This window comes from Lycium ferocissimum, chromosome 2 (assembly GCF_029784015.1).
Source record: "Lycium ferocissimum isolate CSIRO_LF1 chromosome 2, AGI_CSIRO_Lferr_CH_V1, whole genome shotgun sequence".
Classification (NCBI taxonomy): domain Eukaryota; kingdom Viridiplantae; phylum Streptophyta; class Magnoliopsida; order Solanales; family Solanaceae; genus Lycium; species Lycium ferocissimum.
In genome coordinates, this window is record NC_081343.1 from 70526481 (window position 1) to 70544245 (window position 17765).

Sequence of the window (17765 nt, forward strand, 5' to 3'; positions counted from 1 at the left end):
ACATAGTTAATGAACTTTTAAGACAAATACATAATTTAACTTGTGCAGCGGATGGAGCTGCTCCTCCCTTAATTAGGGATTAGGGGTTCGAACATGGATATGGAAAAAATCTTTGGAGGGAGCGCTTCCCCCGAATGGGCGCGATACATTGCGAATTATCTGGATTAATTGGGCTCAAATACGGATATCGAGCACCAAACAGAAAACCAAAAAACATGAAAAATGAGGTAGGAGGTTCGATAGCTTTTGAAAAGTAGACCTTAAAAACAAAAAAAACAAAAAAATTTGACTTAAATAAATAAGATTAGGACCTAAAAGTAATTAATTAAAAAGTTTTAAAAAAAATTGGAAATTCTTGTGAGGACTACAAAAGTCCCTAAGTTTGTCCTAATATATAATAGTAACTAGTTATGTGAGGCCCGTGCTCCAAACTCAAGATATAAAAGTAGATATTTTAATTAAAGAAACATAATTTGTGTTAGTACAAGTGTACAACAACAACAATATATACCCATGTAGTCCCCAGTTGGGTAATTACGTAGTAATAATTAAATTTCATATAAGTATATTTTTAATATATGAAAGCAAAACTTTCATTCCACTCCGGGCCCAAACTCAAGATATAAAAGTAGATATTTTAATTAAAGAAATATAATTTGTATTAGTACAAGTGTAGAACAACAACAACCATATATCCATTGTAGTCTCACAAGTGGGTAGTTACAGAGTAATAATTAAATTTCATATAAGTATATTTTCAATATATGAAAGCAAAACTTTCATTCCACTCCTTTAATATTTTAACTTTCATTTTGATAAAATTATTTACTTCAAATCAAATGCGAAGTCAAAATTTGACATTTATAAGTTATGTATCCTAATTTTCTGAAGTTATTTAGTTCTAAATAAATAATCTATACATAATTAATGAACTTTTAAGACAAATACATAATTTAACTTGTGCAGCGGATGGAGCTGCTCCTCCCTTAATTAGGGACTAGGGGTTCGAACATGGATATGAAAAAAAAATTGGAGGGAGTGCTTCCCCCGAATGGGCGTGATACAGTGTAAATTATCTGGATTAATTGGGCTTAAATGCGGATATCGAGCACCAAACAGAAAACCAAAGAACATGAAAAATGAGGTAGGAGATTCGATCGCTTTTGAAAAGTAGACCTTAAAAACAAAAAACAAAAATTTGACTTAAATAAATAAGATTAGGACCTAAAAGTAATTAATTAAAAAGTTTAAAAAAAATTTGGAAATTCTTGTGAGAACTACAAAAGTCCCTAAGTTTGCCCTTATATATAGTAATTAATTAGGGATTAGGGGTTCGAACATGGATATGGAAAAAATCTTTGGAGGGAACGCTTCCCCCGAATGGGCGTGATACAATGCGAATTATCTGAATTAATTAGGCTCAAATGCGAATAACAAGCACCAAACAGAAAATCAAAGAACATGAAAAATGAGGTAGGAGATTCGATAGATTTTGAAAAGTAGACCTTAAAAACAAAAAACAAAATTTGACTTAAATAAATAGATTAGGACCTAAAAGTAATTAATTAAAAAGTTTAAAAAAAAATTGGAAATTCTTGTGAGGACTACAAAAGTCCCTAAGTTTGCCCTTATATATAGTAGTAATATGATTCTGGACACTTTTGCAATTTAATCTAACTTTTGAATTAAAGTAAGACTTATTATTCTAGACGTATTAGATTCTGATTCATAGTCATTGTTGGGCCTCAAATATCATGTCATATCATATTGATATCCAGTCTTAGATGTGCAAGCAAATATTTGAATTTCATGGATAGTCATCAAAATATACACTAGGTCTATTGCTGGAAAATCAATATTTCTTACTTGTCACATAAAAATCACTTAACAATTATTTATCAATTCATTTAAAATCCATTATCACCGAAAAAATATATATAAGGTTAACTTTTTTTGCATATTGCTTAAATGGCATACCACATCACTTATTTGGGGTTATTAATGTTGTTAAGGTCGGGTATTAAGTAAAATTACGTTAGTGCTAAAATTTAACGTTCTTATTTGGGGTTTTCATTTTAACATGTTTTTTCTGGGTTATTAAAGTCGGTACGTGGGGTTATATGGGTTTCATAGTTTTTAGATGTGAAATTAGACTCATAAATAAGTGTGGTGTGCCACTTAATTAATGTGCAAAATATTTAACATGACATATTCACATTTTTCGGTGAGAGTGATTACATTTATGACTTATGAGATGAGACAAAATAAAAAAACATAAAAAAATTCTAACAATAATACTAGTAATAACTTATCCAACAATTTTTTTGTTAGAAGAATAGTTTCTTCGCAGGTCGACTTCATCAGTTACTAAAAAAAATTGGGTGTAGGGCCAACAAAAAAGCCAAAGACTTCCCCAAAAGTCTAAACCAAAACCCAATTAGTTAGACAAACAAAAGAAGAAACAGTCTTTTACTACAAATGATTTCATCTGATTTTCAATCTTTTGACTCTTTCTCATAGCAAAATTTCCACACCGACACCTTTCTTTATTATGAAAAATTTCGTAAATTCGGTGAGTGACTGACACGCAGTACTACTTGAATTCTTTAACTTTTGTGTAGCAAATCACGTTGGTTTTCAAAGTCGTACTAGAAATCTTTTCCTTTCAACTACTTAGTACCAAAAACATTCTATTTATTAAATCCACAATTTTTAAAAATGCAATATTTTAACCTGTAATAATTAATTTATTTGGATTTTGCTCTATAGTATTAGACTATTTGATTCTATATTTACAGGATTGTTACACTCTTATGCGTTTTTAAGTACATATCACAAAATAGAATCACATGGAGCCTATAGATTTTTATTTGCAGTAATGGTTATCACTTAATATTAAGGATATTTCATTCTATAAATATTTAATTGTTGTTTGGATTGACAAAAGCGAGGTATAGTTATGTGTTATGACAAAAGAGAGTTATGAAGAAAAATAAGTGCAAGATTGTAACAAATTCACGATAAAGAAAAAAAATTAGTACTTGAGCTACTTAAAGAGAGTGAGATATACGCGCGAGAGTCAGCCTAAATAATTTTTTTTTCCGACGGTACTTATAATTACACTATAATACTTAATAATAATAAGTTTTCCACGAATAATATTGTACCATTGTCAAAATTGTCAAAATGGTTCTCTGTCCTGACCCCTTTACAAAGTCAACCTCCTTGTGCGTACAAGCTACAACTCTAAATATTGTCTTAGAAGAATTCAAGGCAATTAGACTCTGCGAGATGCGGTCTGCATGCTTTTTTTTCCTAGAATGAAAATCACTTGAAATTTTAATGCAAGAAGAAAAGTCCAAAACTTTTGACTTCTAAATAAATATTTGCTTTCATGCATCTTTCGTCGCCCAAAAGAATTATTGATTTAGAAAAAGGATTAAGTGAGTCAACGTAACGCCATTAGATTACATTGTTCAGCTCCATTAATGTAGTCATTGTTTTGGTTGTCCTATTAGAAAGTTTGAACTAATATAAACATGTCATTCGATGAAATCGATTAAATTAAAATCAATTATTTAACCAGTAAGATATTAAAATTTATTTGTATTTTTTGGATTCACATTTGGGTAATCTTATCTCATGAACTTCACCCTGCCCCGATCTAGGTATTTATATAAAGAAACTTTCAACTTTCACACTATAATAATCATATAATAATAAAATGAGATACCAAAACTGGGATCAAGAATATATTTAAGAGTTTATATCGTAGAAAAATAGCTAGTAGTAATATTTTAGAGGGCGCGAGTTATATTATTCTTTACCTCAATCTTTGAATTTTTTTAGTTGCATCTAAAACTTATTTAGGCCCCGTTTGTCTATAGATACCAAAAAAAAAAAATCACTTTTTTTTGAAATTTTGGAGTTGGAGTTGGAGTTGGAGTTGTGTTTGGCCATAGTTTTTGAAATTGTAGTTTTTGGTGAAATGTAGTTGTAAAAAGGTGAAAAAGGTGATTTTTAAAAAAAAAAACAAGTTTTTTGAGTTTTTGGTATTCCGAAATACAACTTCAAGTTGTATTCGGAATTTTCATGGCCAAACGCTGATTCCGGAAAAAAGTGAATAATTTTTATGGCCAAACGGCACCTTAATTTCTACTGAATATCATTAAAGCGAAAGTCTCTACACATATTGAGTTCGGAACCAAAATGATCCCAAAAAAGTGTTTTTGAACCAAAATACCTCCAACAACAAAAAAATGTTACAAAACTACCTTTAGCGCAGTAAATTACTGCGCTAAAGGGTCCTTGTTTTTTTTTCTTTTGTTTAACCCCTCTTTCATTACACTTTTTAACGTACTTTGACCATAGATTAATCATGCTTCGGGATCTCGAAACTTCAATATTTTATATAGAACCCTACTTATTTTTGTGCGATTAATAAGGTAGGCTCAATACATCAAGGATAAGAAAATCTTCGGATTGTCGTTTTAGTGGTTGAAAAGTGCTCGAACGCCATTTTTGTTTGAAGGTTTGGTATCATTAGCTTTAAGTTCTTTATGATTTAGGGTTTAGATTTAAGTGTACTATTTTTTAGTCAAAATTGTTGCATTCATACTAATCGCAAAATAATTAAATACTTAAACTTGTTCATTACTAAAAAACCAAAACTAGTAAAAATACAATCATAAAAAATAAAAAAAAAAAAAAAATAAAAAACTTAAAATACATTCATCAATTCATGCCCTTGAGTTGATGAAAACGAAACTTACTAATATTCTTCAAAATAACAACATCATCATAAATTAAACTAAAAACTAAAATTACAACATTCGTAATCATCATCAGAATAAAAGTCCTAAATATCATCCTCAGAAAAATATTGGCGGTTTCTTAAGACACATCTTTTTTTCAGTAGATGTTAGTTCTCTACCGGTTGATGATGCTTGTTCTTCGACCAACTTTAGCATGTAAAATCTATATTGTCTTGCCAGCATTCTGTTGTTTTCTTTTCTAATCCTTTGTACGACAAGCTCGCAAGTTTCTGAACCTACTCGAGGCATGGTTATGGTCTTATGGAGTACCTTGTTGGGATTGGAGCATTGAGATTTTCCAAGTCACGAACAAGACGTTCTGATTCGGCAAGCCGATATGACCATTCTCAACGTAAACCGCAAAAATATTCTCGCGGATCTGAATATTTCACACTGCAAAAATCATCATTACGCTCTATAAGAAGATGGAGATTTAGCTCGTCTAGTTTGAAATCACTGGTATCACTCGCAAAACTGCTATGATTTGAACTCTCATCATCACTGCTATTTGGTTCTTTTAGAAGGAGTAAAAACCACTGAGTTTCTACTACTTGACATTGAATACGTTGTAGTCTAATAACAAAAGAAAGTGCTACTTATATAGTTGCAAACCCCCATGTACTCCTAGTTGTAGTTGGGGGTGGGGGGTAGTGGTCTTTATGACTCTACCTACTTACTTTATATAAAAAACTATTAATCTTCATCGGACATCTCACAGTCCGAATCCCACTTGGATCTAAACCTTGTGCTACCATGTATACCATATTCTACCCTAAGGTAACGTATTTGCATCTGACTGTTCTCTTCGCAAAAACGGTTAAGAACAAAATTAAACTCCTGTGGAGTTCCACGAGGCATTGATATAGCACGTTTTTTTGGCCGTTTAAGCCCTACTGACGCTAACTTTTGCTCCAGTGCTACAGCCTTCCTAACACGCCAATTCCACTCCTCTGTCATCACATTGTTGTAACGTTAGTTGTATCTCTCGTTCGGGTTGTTCGAGTGTTCAAAATCTTCACCCAATTCCCATGTCCTACCCATTGCATCGAATATGTTTTCTGGAAAGAACGATATAACACGACTAATATCTCTAAATTGGTCAAAAAATGACATAGTAACTAAATTTTGTGCGGTTGGTAACTATTCTTCAAATTACATTATATAACACTTGCTGCATGAAACCCAAAGTTTGATTAGAATTATGACGTTTTTCTGTATGACAACTAAGGTGACAATAAGTGCAGTGGTATAGCGCAGTAAAATACTGCGTTATGTCAGAATAACACACTAATTTACTGCGTTATACATATATAACGCAATAATTTACTGCATTATTATGTCATAACGCGGTATTTCACTGAGCTATCTTTGCTAGCCACTGGCATAGCGCTGTTAATTCATGCGTTATGTAACACTCCGTACTTAATTTGATTTGACGTAACACTGCAAGACACACTAATTGCATGCATGCGTTGGTTGAATATTCAAACTTCAAATCCTATTAATACAGATTTCGAATGAGTACATGTTTCAACATAAAATTTGAATTACCTATCTTTTCTTGGAACTGGAGACATAAACAAGGGTGTGAGTGATACCGGCAAATGTTTTTCCCTGATAAATAAATATCTTACTTATTTTTATATTTGGTAAGTAAATTGAAAATATGTCTCAATCAATTAAAGTTGAAGTCGAGAAAGGGGAAGGAGGTGGAGGGTCGGAGGCGGCAGGGTTGTGGCGGATGGGTGGAGTGTTTAGGTGGAAGGGAGAATCAACATGCCACTTATAAGACTTATAGCTTGTTTGACCAAGTTTCTAAAATGAGCTTATTTTAAAAAGTACATTTCAAAAACGCACTTTTGGTCAAAAAACAGTTTGTGTTTGGCCAATTAATTAAAAAAACACTTTTGAGAAGCAATTAATGTTTGGCCAAGCTGCTTCTATTTATATTTTTTTCAAAAGTACTTTTCAAAAAAGTGTTTTTGGGCAAAAGCTGTTTTTTTTAGCTTCTGAAAAACTGCTTCTGCTACTCCCAGAAAGCACTTATTTTTTTCCCAAAAGCTTGGTCAAACACCTCACTTTTTTCAAATAAGCACTTATTAAAAAAATAAATACTTTTGAGGGAAAAATAAACTTGGCCAAACAGGCTATTACTTTTTTTTTTCCGTTAGAGAAGTTATTTTCTCAAAAAATAAAAATAAAAAATCATCAATCAAACATGAATAATGTAAAAAGTCATTTTCGTTCCCAAACAAACGTAACCCAAATATTTATCCAATTGAATGGTGATTTTTTTTTCCTTGGGAATATAATGAACCTGTAAAGAGCGAGTAAAATAAAATGAAAATATCAAGATATATACGACCCGTACAACATATGAGGACAAACATGGTTCTGTATAGAGGACGTATGGTACTGATTTTCATAGCCGCCATCACTTTAGTTTTCTGGTACTGGTACTGTCCCTTGGGACCGGCTAAGGGTGAGGACAAATTAACTTTTTTTTTTTGTTTCCCGCACCGTATTCAGTATCCACATTAGTGTCCTAACTATATCTGAATTCACATTGGATAGGGTCCATTCATGGGGAAGCGCTTCATAGAGGGGCAGATATACAGCCTATTAAACACTCTTGACAAAAAATTATAATATATATAAGGTATTTTTATATGTTTTACGTATATATATAGATTTTGAATACCCTGAATACAAGAGTAGGGGTTGGTTCAGTGATTTAGCCGGTTCAAAATTTACCTTGAAGTTTCAAGTTCAAGCCTCAAGCGCTATATTTTTATTTTTCGAACACTCTCAAAGAATATTCTAGATCCGCCACTGGCTTCATATAGAGGATTTTTTCATATCAAGGCTCAAACCCAAAATTTTTTATTAAGGAAGGAGCAACTCCATCCGCTGCACAACATCCTTCGATCATGAGGACAGATCTATACTTTAGCATAAGTGTATTTTTTGTATTTTAATTCAAACTACATTAGTACTTATATGACAAATACTACTACAAAATGCATGCATCTACTACTATTGGTTTTACTTCATGAAAAATATTCATAGACGTATTAACTTTGTAGGTATTATACAAGGTAAATGCCATAATGCACAGTTATTTGCTTCTTGTATTAGTTATGCAATATCGCAATGCGTGTATTGTTTGAGCGGCTAATGACGAATATTTTTATGGGCATTTTACATAAATAGCAAACATTTAGGGTTTAATGAAATTGCGCATGCTAATGTTTCAATATTTACGTTCTGTAGCAAATCAGCCCAGCTCCCACATGTGTATTCAATTTTTTTTTTTTTAGCTATATTCATGAATACAACAATTTTTTTCCAATTGTATTCATAAAATAACTATCTGTATTCATAAATTGACTTGCTGTATTCATGAATACAACGATTAAAAAACTGAATACATATACACCAATAATTACACAAAAAACATCATATTTTCCGGTATGTATAAAACAGATACAGACGAAAAATACAATATAAAACATTCATATACCAAAAAATTAACAAATATGCCATATTTTCCGGTATGTATACAACAAATACAGGCGAAAAATATTGTATACAACATAGATACACCAAAAAATTAACAAGTACACCATATTTTCCGGTATGTATACAACAAATACAAGCGAAAAAATATTGTATACACGGTAAATATACAACAAATACAGCGAAAATCTAGATTTTTTTCTAGATCGACGGAAAAAAAATTCCGGCTAATACAACAACATACCGGAAAAAATTTCGACTAATACAACGAGAACATTTTTTTTTCCGATGTAGATCTGAGTTTTTTCTTCTTCTCCGGAGAAGCCACCGCCGGCTGCACTGCTCAGATCCGTCATAGATCTGAGCTTTTTTTGGTTTTTGCTACCAACATTGCTCAGATCCGTCGGAGAAGAAAAGAAAAAAGGGTATCTTGGGAGAAGAAAGGGGAAAAGGGGAAGGGGCTGGCAGTGGTGAACGGCACGGCATTTGCCGAGCTCGGCGGCGGTGGTGGCGGCGGCGGAGCAAAGAGGGGAGAAGAGGGGGGAGAGAGATGGGTTGAGAGATGGGTTGAAAGTGAATAGTAGGATGAGTATTCTATTTTGTGTGTGTGTATATATATATATATATATATAGTTACTAAATGATATTAATACACAAATATTTGCTATGAGAAGTAATTAAATTAAACTATAACTATTAAATGTAAATACTCACTATATGTTTGTTATATCATGTAGTTATTCCTATTTTTATTCAGTGAATAATAGTAAAGGCTATTATGCACTGCAGTTATGTAGTATGATTTACCTTAGGGAATTCTATGTCTTTAAATACTCAATTAGTCTCTAAATTTCTTATACGCTTATCCTTGTTTACATCATACATGATCCTATCTTACGTATAGTATTGTATAGTATAAATTTTTGTATAGCTTAGTACAAGTATTATTTAATATCATTGATCAAACATTGCATTAGTTAAGCAAGAATTAGTTTCTCTTATACATACAACCAACCAGATGCTATATATTAATTATACAAAAAAACTATTTATTGATATATTCAACTAAAATTTTTATATTAGTTCGTACCAAATTTTATATTGAAGTTATTTTTGTTAAATACTACAATCAAATCCCTAATATTCTATCTCACCAACTTAAATGTTGATGTTGACCATTAAAAGATGTGGTGCAGTGGATAAGGATGCTTCTCCTTAATCAGAGGTCTCGAATTCGAGTCTTGGATGTGAAAAAATCTTTGATAGGGAGTGCTTTCCCCCGAATGAGGCCTTATGCGACGCCAATCCAAATATAGTCGAAATTTAATGCAGGAATCAGACATCGGGTAAAAACCAAAAAAAATGTTAGATGTTGAAAGTCTGAAAGAGGATCAACTTCCTTCTTTCTTCCATCTTCCATGTGCCAATTCGAATACTTTATTCTTTAAGTCTCAGTATAAATATAATATCTTTTTCAACGGCATCTTGTTATTTTCCCATTATACCCTTCCCTGTCTCCATTTACTCTCTTTAAATAATTTCTATTATCTCCTCAAAATAATTCAAAAGGACAAATTAATAAGTTCATCTTCACACACACCACCTTCCTCACGGCTTTATCTTTCCTTTTTGCAGATCAAGAACTAAAGCAACTTAAAAAAAATAAAGTATATTTACCACTAACCAAAGTCTCCCAATTGCTTAACATCCATCTATATCTTTCATTTTCTTTCACCTTATTCTATTCATTTAAGCATCTTTACTCTTCAGCCTATTTATCCAGAAATATAGTTTCTTGATTTTCTAGTATTCTCTTCTTTTTCCCATAATCCCAATTGATCTACTAGTTGTGAACTGTTTGTTTTGATATCTAAGTGAACCAGTAAAAAATTCTGGTGTTCCTTGCTTGTGGGGTTCATTTTTCTGTTGTTATAAACACAGGCACATGTTGTAGATTCATTTCATTTTCAAGAAATCACTAAGTTTTCTGATAGTTAGTCATAAAGTTTTGAATTTTTTGCTTTTTAATGGTTTTGGTCCAAATGGTTGGTGAATTCTTGTTAAGTGTTTCAATTTTGGTAGTGAAATAGATGTGCTAGTGTTGTTGATTCTTGAAGTTACTAGAGAGAGCATTTTGGGGTATTGAAATGGGATCTGCTAATGGGTTTTACTCTTGTGATGAGTTTAATTTGGAGGCCAAATGGTTGATTGATCCAAAGCTTCTTTTTGTTGGTCCTAAGATTGGAGAGGGCGCTCATGCTAAGGTGTATGAGGGAAAGTAAGTTTAGTAAAATTATGTTTTTTGACTGATCTGTAAGAGTTGTTTGTTTATTTGAATTTTGAACTGATACAGCAAGCTTTCGTTTTTATTGCATTACTGTTTGATTTAATTCAGTGTTCAATGGTTTGATTTTAGGAAAATAATGTTTGAAGAATTAATCTAAATAGCCGCTACCTAACTAACCCGTTAAACTAAAAATTGCCTGTAGATGTATAATATATTTATAATCATGTATAATATGTGTATAATCAGGGTATATGGCTAGGAAAGTAAACAGTGAATTCGACTGGCTATTTGTGGAAAAATCCCTAAAATGTTTTGCTACAAGATATGGTCCTTAATCCTGAAGTGAGAGTTATTTAAAAATATGGGTTAGTTGGTTAAATTAATAGCGCCTAAATTTCTGCTCCTGATGTAGTTTTATGCTGATGTGGAAATTTATGCATAGGAAGGTTATATTTCCGGTCATTGTGACTTTTCTGTTACATTAGTAGACTTCTGTGATTTTTATGTGACAAAAATAAAGTTATATGTGACTTTGCTGGGAAAAAAGATAGTTTATTAACCATTTATGAAATTTACCCTCTTTTTTTGGTTGGGTTCTTCTCAGGTACAGAAACCAGAATGTAGCGATAAAGATTGTGCATAGAGGCGAAACGCCTGAGGAGATCACCAAGAGGGAAGCTCGTTTTGGAAGGGAGGTTGCAATGTTATCCAGAGTTCAGCACAAGAACTTAGTGAAGGTTTCTTTTTTAAGTCCCAAACTTGTGTTTGGATATGATCTATTTGATGAGCGATTAAGACGGCTAAATGAATTGCTCACATTGGTTATTGGTTTTCATTTTATTTTTCATTTACAGTTCATAGGAGCTTGCAAGGAGCCTGTCATGGTCATTGTAACTGAACTTCTTCTTGGTGGGACGTTAAGAAAATACTTGGTGAGCATGAGGCCGAGGTGTTTGGATACTGCTGTTGCTATTAGATTTGCCCTTGATATAGCTCGTGGAATGGAATGCTTGCACTCTCATGGAATCATTCATCGTGACCTAAAACCTGGTAACTGATACATCTCTCTCACGTGATTTTTTTTTTTTTAAAAAAAAATTTCAGACTATTTCAACTGAGAAGTTGTGCTTATTGAGTTTGCTTCACAAACTCATTTAAAGTTTGAACCATGTCTCAAACTGCTCAGTTTAACAAATTAGTTGAGACATGAATAGAGGTCCACATCCATTTCTATTGGGTCGAAACTACCATGGATATTCTAACTTTTATGTGGTCTTGATCTCTGGTAATGTGTTTCTTCAGATGCTGCTTGCCTGTTTGGCCAAGCTTAATAACTCTGCTTATTTTAAAAAGTATGCTAATCAATTTGAAAAGCATTTTTGCCAATATTCGACGGTATCTTGTGCTTGGTCAATGTTCCAAAAGTGCTTTTGGGAAATTGCTACTTTTTAGCTTCTGAAAATCAGCTTTTGCTACCACTCAAAAACACTTATTTTCTCCTTAAAAGCTTAGCCAAATACCTCAACTTTCTAAAATAAGCACTTTTTGAAAAGAAATATGCACTTTTGGCTTCCCTGAAGCTTGGCCAAACAGGGTATGCAGTCTGTTAGCCTGCCCCTGTAATGGTAAAAGCATTACCGGTTTAGTAAATTCAAATGACATGTGGTTCGAGATCACTGATAAGCCCTCGCATTCTTTCTTGCATCCTCTGCTTTGTGTTGCCAACTATTCTGCTTATAAGAAAAAAGAAAAGACGTCTTTCAAGCCTTCATTGGCTTTGCTACTCACTGTTCCTATTTCATAGGAATTTTAAGATGCTCTCATTGGTGTCATCTTATGGAGCTAGATTCTTGGCAGCACTACCGGTACACTGGAGCTGAATACATAAGAAACTTTAATTCGAATAAATTCCCAGAAAAAGATGCCTACTCATCATCCTTTGTAATAAAATGGTCGAAAAAAATTGAAACTTTACTTTTTTATTTTCTTCTTCCGGTGTTAAAAAAAAAAAAATTCTTCTATTCTGCTCCTAAATAAAAAGTTAAGGTCTTTTTAGTTTTTACTACAATTTTATCTCTCATGAGATACATAATGTTTTTTTAGATGTAAGCTTTTTCTCCTTTAATGAAGAAAAGAGTTATATTAAAAAAACATCAAGAAGATGCAAAGTCACAATAAGTGGTGAGTAATTATATTTGTTATCTTCTTTGGCCCAGTAGTGTAACTTGTCCAGGGTTAGCAATGATTTCAAACTTAGCTATTCTCTTAAAAATTACAATGCCACTAGTATCATTTTTTTTCTCTCTTTCTAACCTCTTTCTGATTTGGGTTGGGTTTGCATTTACTTCCAGAGAACTTGCTTTTGACGGCAGACCATAAAACTGTCAAACTTGCGGATTTTGGTTTGGCAAGAGAAGAATCATTGACAGAGATGATGACTGCTGAAACTGGAACTTATCGCTGGATGGCTCCAGAGGTTTATTTTCTTTAAACCCTGTGCTTATTAATATACTTTCCGTTCCTTTTCGCTTCTGCTATGGCTATACAACTGACTTAGCACTCTCCTTTTGGTGGTAGCTCTACAGCACGGTCACTTTAAGACACGGCGAGAAGAAGCACTATAATCACAAAGTAGATGCCTATAGTTTTGCAATTGTCCTGTGGGAACTCATACATAACAAATTACCATTTGAGGGCATGTCTAATTTGCAGGCTGCTTATGCAGCTGCTTTTAAGGTAAATATCTTCTCTCCCTATTGGTCTTTGTCGTCTAGTTATCTCAATAATTCTTCTGTTGGGATCATCATTGTAAGTTTCCTGATCTAAAACGATGAGAGAGGTTAAGATATGATAGCATTTAGTTGGTTCACTTCACACTACCTCCTTCTCAAAGGGCACATTAAAGATAAATTGGACCACTGGGACGCTTGAACAACTCTGGCTGAATGGACTTTAATTTACAAAGGTTTGTCCCACAGTTGAAGACTTCTTAAAAGTTGTTTTTGTCTGGAAGTACCTAAATTTTTGACTGAATAACATCAATAGATGGATGATTACTATCCAGAAACTTGGGGCCCAGTGCCCCAGGGATTTGTTCAAGTGTAAGCATGCAGTGCATGCTGTGGATGAAAGCCTGGTATTTAAGTGGAAAAGGTAAAGGGACAGGCCATCATCCACCGAGTTCTGAACCGTGCACCACCACAAAAATAAAATAAAAAAGAAACTTTGGGCCCATGCTTGGTCTCTGTCACAATAGGAAAGCTAGGTATGGTCCTTTAACTTCGTCCAGCGCATGGGCGGAGCCAGGGGCGGATCTACGTGTTGTCGAGGGTGTTCACCCGAACACCCTCGGTAAAAAATTACAATGTATATATAGGGTAAATTTTCTGTATTTATGTGCATATATTAACTTTTGAACACCCTCGGCAAAAAATTACAGTGTATATTTAGCTTTTTTTTTTTTTTTTTCCGAACACCCTGAATGAAAATCCTGGATCCGCCACTGGGCGGAGCTAGGGTGAGTACCCCCTTTTGTCAAAAAATTCCACTGTGTGTACAATGTCAAAATTATTGTTTATGTATATAGAGTAGGTGTTGAATACTCTTAACTTCTTTGTATGTTACTTCTTCATATTTTGAATCCATTTAGTGAAAATTCTGACTCCGCCACTCGTCCAACAAGAAGGTTAGCATAACAATTAATAATTGTTTGGTTTTGCTTAACCAAGTTTATACTTTCTGTGTTTTGCAGAGTGTGAGACCAAGCACAGATGATCTTCCAGAGGATTTGGCTGTAATTGTAACTTCGTGTTGGAAAGAGGATCCAAACACTCGTCCCAACTTCACTCAGATAATACAGATGCTTCTGCACTTTCTTTCTTCAGTTTCACCACCGGAACCTGTAATACCAGCTAGGATTTTCACTTCAGAGAATCATGTCTTACCACCAGAGTCTCCAGGTACTAGCGCCTTAATGATCAAGCGTGATGACTCGGGTGAGACCCCTAAAACACCAATGGAGAATCAGCCAAGAGGATTCTTCTTCTGCTTTAACCAATGCTACTGATCCCTAAGGGAAAAGTTTGTTAATCTCCTTGATGATATTCCTAGTTTAGCCCAGATATGTCACTAGAAACTTAGCTTTTGGTCTTTCTTCCTCAGTCCCACACAAGAAAAAAGGTACTCTTTTGAAATTTTAGCTTCTATAGTAAACCAGCTATGTAATTCAAAGGTGAAGTTGGTGAAGGAAGATGCATGATCTAGACTTGTTTAACTCGAAATGTGTTCTGACTTAATTGTGTGGAGTTTCTGGATGCTGGAGTTGGGTTGCTGTGATGTATATTATAGTTGTAAAAATAAGGTCCATCCAAAGGCCTGTACTCCAATCTATTGTTAAAAACCTCAATGGACTCTCGTCATTTTGGTGCATTATATTAACTGCTTAATGCAGCTATTGCATCGGAAGTTAGGAACTTGTTAACATTTTCCCTTAGACGTTAAATGAAGTTTTCAAGGACATAAAAAATTTGCACTACTTATGTAAAAGACAGCTAGAGGTGGCAACATTAATCCATACTTCAACAAATACCCAACCTGCCCGAGCTTAAACGGGTTGGGTTATAATCCGGTTATCGACTCCACCAATTTGGGTTGAACTTAAGATGACTCGTCAATTGGGTAAATATGAGTTAAAATAGTGTAACGCGGCTGGTCAAAATACAATATTATTGACAAATACAGTATGAAATTTTGAAGAACTTAAAGGTAATAATAACAAACAAACAATAAATCTAGTGTAATTTCCCAAGTGGGGTTTGGGGGTATAGCATGTACCGTACATCATGTACGTAGATCTTATGTCTGAGACTATTTCTGATAGACTCTCGCCTCCACTCAAAGGTAGTAATAATTTTAAAAATACATTACAAGCAAAATAAAAAACGGGGGAGATTTGATTATGTTAGTTGAGTATGACTTGTTAATTTGATCCAACTCATTTTGATTGATACGGTCATGGCTCCTTTATTGATTTGACTAATTTTAACTATTGAAATTTAACTTAACTCGTCCATTTACGACCTCTAACAATAACTCCATCATTTTGATTGATGGATGAGTATATCAAGGAAAATTTTGGCAAGAAATAATTAGGTCTTGGACCTTTTGGCCAGACAGTGAAAGTTAATGATTTTGGTCCACCATAGAAATCACTAAAATAGAACAAAGTTTAGGAGGGACCAAAGAATCAATCATTACAGCCTACAGGGAACGCGCGTCACGCGCTTATCAGTTGTCGGCCCTTTCGAACAGAAAAGGAAAGAAAAAGAAAACGACGCCGTTGCCGGGGATCGAACCCGGGTCACCCGCGTGACAGGCGGGAATACTTACCACTATACTACAACGACTTTGTTGCCTAGGGAACATCGGAAATATGTAGAATACTACATGTATAGCTCCTCAACTACAGTATCTTTTTCCTCCCCGATAGTATTGTATGATCTAGAAGATATATTGTTATGATTTATGAGCTATGCTTGATATTCATGTATCTACTTCAGCAATTAGTTCACTAGGTTCTTCAACTAAAAATTAGTCAAATCCTTGCGCTCTTTCTTTCTATGTGAGATGAGACCGGGGAGAGAATATGTTGAGGCGATAATTAAGACAACTACGTTTTGACTTTTTCCTCCATGAGCTTAGTCCGGTGTTGCTAATTTAGTAAGCTAAGCATTTCCATCCTTTACGAGTGAAAATACTAACTTCTGATACTGAGTGCTTTGGTGTACTATTAAATCGTTAATTCTACCTTTAAAATAATAATGTAGTACACTCGTAATTTGTCGTTCAAGTAAGCAAAGCAAAAGGCACTGTTCGTATAATTTGATCGTCTTACCAAGAGAGGGGGTATTTTTCATGATTTGCTACAAAAATTAAGGGCATGTTGCTTTTAACATAAATCAATACATCCAAATAAATTCATTAAATTAGTGATGCTGCTAAGACAACTTTAATTTAATTCCGCTGTGCTTAAATAATTAGTGATGGAAAAAGGGAATGAATACACAATCAAGAAAGGATCTGTACGAAAAGATTAAACTACTACAGACAAGAAATCGTATTTGACAGAATATGGTGGGTGGGCAATTAATTAATACTGTATAAAACAGGGCGTGTGTATCTGTTTCAACTTTCAAGGAACATGTTAAAGAGGAGAGCATTTGCGTATGTGCTAGTTTAACTTTCGTGTGTAGAATTCTTTTTTTTAGTTTACAGTTTTGATATTCAGAGTCCTCTTGCTTTCTTGATATGTGTATTTTCGTGGGTTGGATTTAAAATGTGACTTTATAAGTTTGAGTAATGGATTTCACGGTATTTGGTTTAGCGAGTTCGAATTTTGTTATTATACTTATTCGTGAACTTTTTTGTCACATAATATGTACGCTGCATGACTACATCCGGTCATATTCTTTTATTTATTTATTTTATTTATATTATTAAAACACCTAGGTAGGTAAATCTTATTAATAATTGGAATATAAAAAGGGTGAGAATGGAGTTTCCATTTGGTTTGGTTAAACCAATATACTCTTGATATAATGCGATATTATCTGATTTGGATCAAATTAGTATAGTTTTTTTCCGAAAAATCTCACATCATTAATGTAGAACTTTAGGGTCACATGCATAACACATTATTCTACTAATTATGTAGGAAGTACAAACAGGGCCGGATGCAGCTTGATGCTATCAGGTTCATACTCAATACTTTTATGTGAAGTATAAATTTATTAAAACTCAAAATTAGTAGACATAAATCAAAAACTTTAAAAATATAATAGGCTCAATGTTAAGACGTTAAAGGTTGAACTCATATATAAAATTTAAATCTTGAATTCGTCTCTGTGTACAAAGCCTCTCTACCATCATTTTGTAGGGAGCACATAGCAAATTACTACTAACTTAATTAAGCTGCATGTCCAGGAATGGTTTTCAATTAAAATAGTTTTGATACAAATATCAACAGTATTATGTATGGAATTAATAAAGTGTCATAAATACAAAACAAAATGTCACAAGAGCAATGACCATCAGAACCCGCGGACATAGAACGTTTCATCATGAAATCGTCTATGAAATTAAACTCA

The 17765-nt window shown here is 33.5% G+C and overlaps 1 protein-coding gene and 1 non-coding gene across 3 annotated transcripts; one reads left to right on the forward strand and one right to left on the reverse strand.

The window, feature by feature from the left end:
• The first annotated feature begins 9878 nt into the window (after window positions 1-9878).
• LOC132047250 (serine/threonine-protein kinase STY13-like) lies at window positions 9879-15038 on the forward strand. 2 transcript variants are annotated; one of them, XM_059438241.1, is made up of 6 exons: window positions 9885-10611; window positions 11225-11357; window positions 11475-11670; window positions 12972-13096; window positions 13198-13356; window positions 14372-15038. In XM_059438241.1, the coding sequence occupies exons 1-6, from the start codon at window positions 10481-10483 to the stop codon at window positions 14684-14686; spliced, it is 1059 nt and encodes a 352-aa protein (XP_059294224.1). In that variant the 5' UTR covers window positions 9885-10480; the 3' UTR covers window positions 14687-15038. The 2 variants fall into 2 exon arrangements, with proteins under 2 accessions (XP_059294223.1, XP_059294224.1); XM_059438240.1 differs by having other exon boundaries at window positions 9879-10611; window positions 11225-11670.
• Window positions 15039-15953: 915 nt separating this feature from the next.
• On the reverse strand, window positions 15954-16025 carry TRNAD-GUC (transfer RNA aspartic acid (anticodon GUC)). Its single transcript has one exon. It is a non-coding gene; the product is annotated as a tRNA-Asp (tRNA).
• Window positions 16026-17765: the final 1740 nt, after the last annotated feature.

Coding starts and splice junctions, on each gene's coding strand:
- LOC132047250 (XM_059438240.1), top strand. CDS start 10,481: ATGGGATCTGCTAATGGGTTTTACTCTTGTGATGAGTTTAATTTGGAG. Junction 10,612..11,224: donor GCTAAGGTGTATGAGGGAAA/GTAAGTTTAGTA, acceptor GGTTCTTCTCAG/GTACAGAAACCAGAATGTAG. Junction 11,671..12,971: donor TCATCGTGACCTAAAACCTG/GTAACTGATACA, acceptor ATTTACTTCCAG/AGAACTTGCTTTTGACGGCA.